The following is a 6,713-nucleotide window of genomic DNA, read 5'->3' as shown; positions in this document are numbered from 1 at the left end:
CACACACACACACACACACACACACACACACACACACACACACACACATATATATATATATTGTACGAACAACGAATGCATGGGCATTTAGTTTTATATTTATTTTTTTATATTACTTACTATTAAATTCACCAATGTTCAAGTATTTTTAATAATAATAGATATTTTGATTTTAAATAGCAATATCACCAGTATATATTATTTAAAAATCTCAACAATAAACAGCTATGGTTCTTGACATAGTAACTTAATTATCTTTAGCTCAAATCAGTGTTTCTACATTTTCATCTAATAAATAAAATATAAATTTAAATGCAAACTTAAAAAGTTTGTAATAACTTAAATTTCATTATTTAAAAAGTTTCTTTTTTAAATAAATATTTTGAATAATTATGTTATACATTTATACATCCACTAACATTTACCTAACTATCGTCATTAAATCTAAATGTATAGACAATAGTATACAATTTAATTAGAAAAATAAATGCTCTATGAAACTTTTGATAGACATACAGTTTTGACATTATTACGCTACTGAAAACATAATAATAATAAAATAACTATATTGATAATACAATATACTGTACTATAACATATAAATTATAAAAAAACAGTGTGTATAAAATACAAGATAACTTTATTTAGATGATTTAGTAAATAATTGTAGTTATTTTTATTACCTGCTATTCTTGCTATCACTTCGGGATCTGTCTGATTTACTATCCAAATCAACGGTAAAACATCCTCGATGATTTGTTGTTTTTCAAGTCTGTGCAATATGATTTCCAGACATGCTAATATGTTTAAAACAATTTTCAAATCGTTGGGATTGATTTCGTACACCATTTTGAGTTTGGGAAGTACCATTCTTCTTATTGCTGTATCATCCATATATTGAGAAACGTTGGTTACAGCCAATACAGCAGCACTCTAATAAAAATATACAATAGTTAAAACAGTTATATGGATTTTATCTAACAAGTATACGATAACTATTAATGGGTTAAAATATTAATTACGTTAAATTAATAATAGTTTTGAGTATTACAATATCAGGATTAATTCATAAACCTAATGTTTCTTATAAAATATATAAATACGATTATTTTCAATTAATATAATCATGAATTAACTCGGATGATTTAATGTTTGAATTATTTTATTTAAACTTTATGAAGTACTTCAAATATTATATTATTAATTAAAGTATTTTCACTGATTATTTTATTTATATTTTATATTATTTCAGTATTATAGAAACTATTAAACGAAATATGGAAATGTTTCCTTTACAAACACTACTAGTGAATTGTAAAATAATATTAAATTTGAAATAAGTAATACAAATAAGAATTTAAATATAAAAATAAATGTTATAATAGCTTATAGTCCCGTGAAAACTATTATTTTACTATTACAGTGTACCATATTTTTAAATCAGCATTATAGAACATTTCAAACGATACAAAAATTAATAGTAAAAGAATATATGATCTAAAAATATTGAAATAAAATGTTTATTTAAAATGATCAAATAAATTGAATGGTTTTGATATTAATCATTAAAATATAATCGATTATCTTGTACTTTTAAATTTAAAAATCATTAAAAAGTTATTGCATTTATTTAATAAAAATCTCTCCAGAATTAATAATAATATAAATTGGATATTATAAATGTAAAAAATAAGGGTTATTAAAACGTTATGCTATATTTTACTTATTTCAGTAACTTTAAATCATATAAAATGAAATTCATAAAATCATAAAGTATATTCCTGTATATACAAGTATAAGTTTGTAATATTACGTTTATTATAAACTTAAAATAAAGATTTAAATGTTGTCAAAAAAAATTCTTAAAGTATACTTTCGATTTCAACGAAGAATGATACAAATTTAATTGGATACAAGTATATTAATAGAACAATATAGCGATCATTATAAAATATTAATAATCAAATAAACATTTAATTTCCAAGATAAATTAACGTTTGTAAATCAAATATTCAATTATAATGAAAACAGTAACAATAATATACGCATTTTTAGTATTTACAAAGATAATAGTTGAAACAAAAATTTAAAGAAATTATTTTTCAGTATTTTTATAATTTATGTACTTAAGCATTATTCATTATTACCGATAGGTAATGATAATAAATAATAAAAATCCCTTATCTAATACAAAATGTATATTTTAAACTTATATATGAGTCAATAATTGTTGAACATAATATTAGCAATAGTTTATATGAAATGAAAGTTATTTATTTACATAATTTAAATATAAAATTATTATTTATGTATAAATTATTAAGTGGTATAACGCCGCCAACTTTGTTTATCGATTAAAATTATAATAAATTGGTGTACTTTCTATTATGAAAACAATACCGCTTGTTTAAAACATAATTTACTATCAATAATGAGATAATTATTATGTATATATAATACTATAATAGCTATTTATGATTTGATTCTTCCATCACTTGTTTTTATTTTATTTATATTTCATGTTTTGTTTTATTGTAATCGTTTTTTAAGTATTTTAATAAATTATATTTTCTTAAAAATATAATTTTGATCATTTAAATATAAATAATTAAAATATGTATAATAGGTTTATGTATAATTTTTCGAATATCATAATTCAAAATAAAACAACAGTTTGTATATTTAATTAAGCACAGTATACATAACATTAATAATTAGAATTTTAATTTTAATTAATATCGTAAAGAATTCCATCGTTTATGTAGTAAACTCAATTTTTGCAGATAACTGTAAGTGAATTTTGAGTTAAACTTAAGTAATAGTATTAGTAATTCAGCTAAAATTTTGGATATAACGTAGTTATGAGTAATGGTTAATTTACGACTATTCGACATAATATTTCGAAGATAATGCACCAGGTTAGGTTACTACATATCACTTTTCAAACCGATAGTTGTCGCATGTTATAGATAACTTTAAATTTATAATGTTATGCTTTCTTAAAGCTTTATTGTGAACATTGAACAGTTATTATTACCGACCGATTGTAGATTCATATTTCGTTGTTGTTTTATATTCTTGTGGCTCTTAGATAAAAAAATTGTTTTTGGAGGAGTTAAGTTATTGTACTTAAAATACATGCGCCATCAGATCTCTTCAATTACAGTATATACAATATATACATTATTATTGTTGTTGTTACTAAAGTCTGATAGATTTATTTTGTAATTTATGCGACATTATGGCATTATTATAGTGCTGTCGAATGATTTAATAATTTTATGTAATATAAAGGTATTTACTTGGTTGCCTTGTTGGTTATATAGAAAACACGCTGAAGCGTACAGTAGAACGCCTGGAAATAAAGCCCTCCTATTGGTGAAAATCCCTCAGGGCTTCGAGAAACATGTATTGAACAAACAAATGCTCGAACACGTTGTTCGCCAAATCACAGTGTTGTAGAAGAGTATTTACTTTTTTTTTATTTCTCATATTATTTGAAATAAGCAATTATGTATTGGGTTTGAAATAAATTAAACATTCAGATTGTAATCGTACAAATAAACGCCACGAAAAACTTTTTGAGAACATGTAAGGTAATCAATAATTTTATTTTAATAATCGATGTATTAATTTTTTTATTGTTTATTTCATTTTTGATCATTCATTGAATACAATGAATGATATATAGTATTAAGTATTATAAATCGACAAAAAACAGGATAAACAAAGTTTATTAAAGGTAATTTGGTGTTTGAAAATTTACCTTTATGAAAATTAAGATATTAATTTTATCACGATGTTCCAAACTATTTACTTTGGTGTTAAACATCACGGACATTAGGTATTATTCTTAATTGGTTTTAATTCAAATCAAAATGTAAATGTCTTTTAATTAATGTGTATAATACAATAGTAATATCATCATAATTAATCTAAAAATAAATGTTTTTGTATTTTATATACTTAATATAGGTACATAATACACGATAAAAAAATAATATTTAAATTAATGTTTTAAGAATTGCAAAAAAATAACTTAAAATATTATTATGTTAAGGTTTTACAAATTTAATAATGAATTGTTATTGAATTAAAAGTTTACATTTTAATTCACAATTATTTACTCAATGATAAAAACGTATACTCAAAACATATTATAAAGCAGTATAAGTACTGATTTTTTTTTTTTTTAATGTACATATTGGACGTGATATAAGAGACTGAAGTTATCAATATGAATTAAATAAAACCTATTAATTGGTAAAGTTTAACCGGCAATGCTTTTAAAAGTGTTTGTTATTTTGAGTGCTGTCGTAGGTACTATTAGTAGCACTTTTTATAACATTATTAAACCATTTTATAAAATTGTTGTCGGATCTATATAGTATTGTACATCCATCTATTACGTAGTATCTGTTGACATGATCATTACTACTTTTTCAGTATTTACTTTTGTTAACAACAACAACTATTTAGTAAAACGTAATATACGTTGCGTTATTTATATTTAATTTAGAATTTGACGTAAAACAATTGTTGTACTTCTATAATAACCAATATAATACGATCATAAAGTCTTATTTCAAAATAAATGATTTGTTATTTAACGCAATTTAATCGCATTACTAAACATTACATAGAATATATTATGTTTTTTTGTCTATCTCTACTTTTTATTTGAAAATTCAATTAAGTTGATCAATATTCTTATTCAATGTGTAAGAAAAAACTAAACAACATAAGTCTTATAAAAAAAAAAAACAATATAATCAGTTATAAAAGTGCATTTGTATTTGTTCGTCTGACAATAAAAGTGTTTTTTTTCTTCAAAGATATTTATTTACAAAGAGATGATAAATATTTTTATACTTTGTATAATTTACTAATAAAATGCTGGTTGGTTTTTTATTTTGTCCGTACAATTTATATTACTTTTAAGTTAAAAATATTTAGTTAGAGTTTAATGTATTATCTTATATCTATATACCATAAAACATTTACATTAGCATAAACATGACTTATAAGATATGTATATGAAATTAATTTCTCTTCTTTGGACTTTGTCTAATCTATGAAAAACAAGTGTTTAATTTGATTTGTTTTTATAGGTAATATTAAATAATTGTAAATTAATTATTAATTATTAAAAATCATTTCATATATTTTTTTGTGAATCTATCAAGTTATTAACTAGATCTAGTAAAAAAAAGTATGGGTTTGTTACATATTTTCCAATTTTACAAATATGCACCCGAATGTTATTTATTTATTCAATTTTTTTTTTTTTTTAATAAATTATCTTAGTAAAATTATATTAGTAATAATTTAAAATAATTTTTAATAAATGGAATACATCTTTTTTTGAAATTATATGTCAATTTTTTGCACTTAATTGAAAAAATAATTCCACCTATTATACCTTTTATCAATTTACATAACCTTTAAACATTGGATAAAAATAAAATTATAGTGCAATAACTATTAATAAACAAATTATGATAAATAACAAGAATAAATAAAAATTTTAACTTAAGTAATTGTTTTCAGAAAAACATAAGTATACGTAAATATATAAATATGATCATTTTTCTTTATTTAAATATTTAATCAAATTAATCAAACTTTACTTTTCTTTGTTTATTTTTACAATATCTTTTTATTCTCTAAAAATATATTCGTCTGAATATAATAAAAGTTATTAAAATTGAGATTAAAATAATTTATAATTTAAGTAAAATATGCAAAACATAATACAATTATTAAGAATTATTAACATTTCAAACAACTTTTACAATGAGTTCAAAAACAAAGAAAAATTAATGAAAAGCTTTAGTAAAAACAGAGTCCAGATATTAGACACTCGCCATTTCAAAACGAAATAATCATTGAAATTTCTTTAGTGTTTTGTTAAATAATCTTACCAATTTAAATATACTTTCGTGTAATTATTTATTAACTTTTGTGTTAAATCAGACAAGCATGATTCATATTAGCTTATATATAGATATTTAATTTAAATTAATTGATTTAAAAGAAAAAAATATTAAAATTAGATTCTAAATTAATATAATATATCAAAATATTAAATAAAGTCATTCAAACATTTCAAATTATGCAAATTTTTATTAATTCATAAAAATAAATTAATTGGCTATAAAGGGAAATGCAAATCCCTCAAACATAGGTACTAAACGGTTTCTTGTTTTGGTAAAATATATTCCTGACAAAATAACACATAAATTAAACGTTCAACCGTTCAGTAACCGTACACAAATTCTGAAGAATCTTTCCGTTTATATGCATTTACAATACAAAGGAATTTGAAATGAGGAATTGAGCAAAGCGTTTTATGAAGTATTATTAAACATGTATCTGTGTATAAAATGTATCTTAGCAACAATACCCATTGGTATGCCATCATATATGAACCAAATAATACTAAGCGTTATTTTGGTAATATTTTAATATTATATTATATTATTTAATTCGTTTAACATTATTTTTTTGAGCAAAATTTTAAAATTGATAACTAGTACTCATGTTTACTTTTAAGTATTAATTTTCATGTACATATTGTGTTAAGTGTGAACGCTGTAAAAAAAGTTCAGGAACTTTTTAATTAGTGGAGGAAAATATTTTGTGTATATAATACTATTTAGATAAGATAATTTATTAATGAATAAAGAATAATTAATAATTAATTAACGTAG

At 21.2% G+C, this 6,713-nt stretch overlaps 1 protein-coding gene across 1 annotated transcript in view; it reads right to left on the bottom strand.

Moving 5' to 3' along the window:
* Nucleotides 1-6,713, bottom strand: part of LOC112599077 (SCY1-like protein 2) — a 144,610-nt gene that overhangs the window by 18,173 nt on the left and 119,724 nt on the right. Inside the window, exon 8 of the mRNA XM_025345800.1 lies at nt 684-931. Within this exon, the coding sequence (XP_025201585.1) occupies nt 684-931 (248 nt within the window). The remainder of the gene's footprint in view (nt 1-683; nt 932-6,713) is intronic.

This window comes from Melanaphis sacchari, unplaced genomic scaffold (genome assembly GCF_002803265.2).
Source record: "Melanaphis sacchari strain LSU unplaced genomic scaffold, SCAv2.0 Contig0_pilon_pilon, whole genome shotgun sequence".
NCBI lineage: Eukaryota > Metazoa > Arthropoda > Insecta > Hemiptera > Aphididae > Melanaphis > Melanaphis sacchari.
Note: the sequence above shows the minus strand (reverse complement) of the source record. Positions and strands in the feature narration are given on the sequence as shown.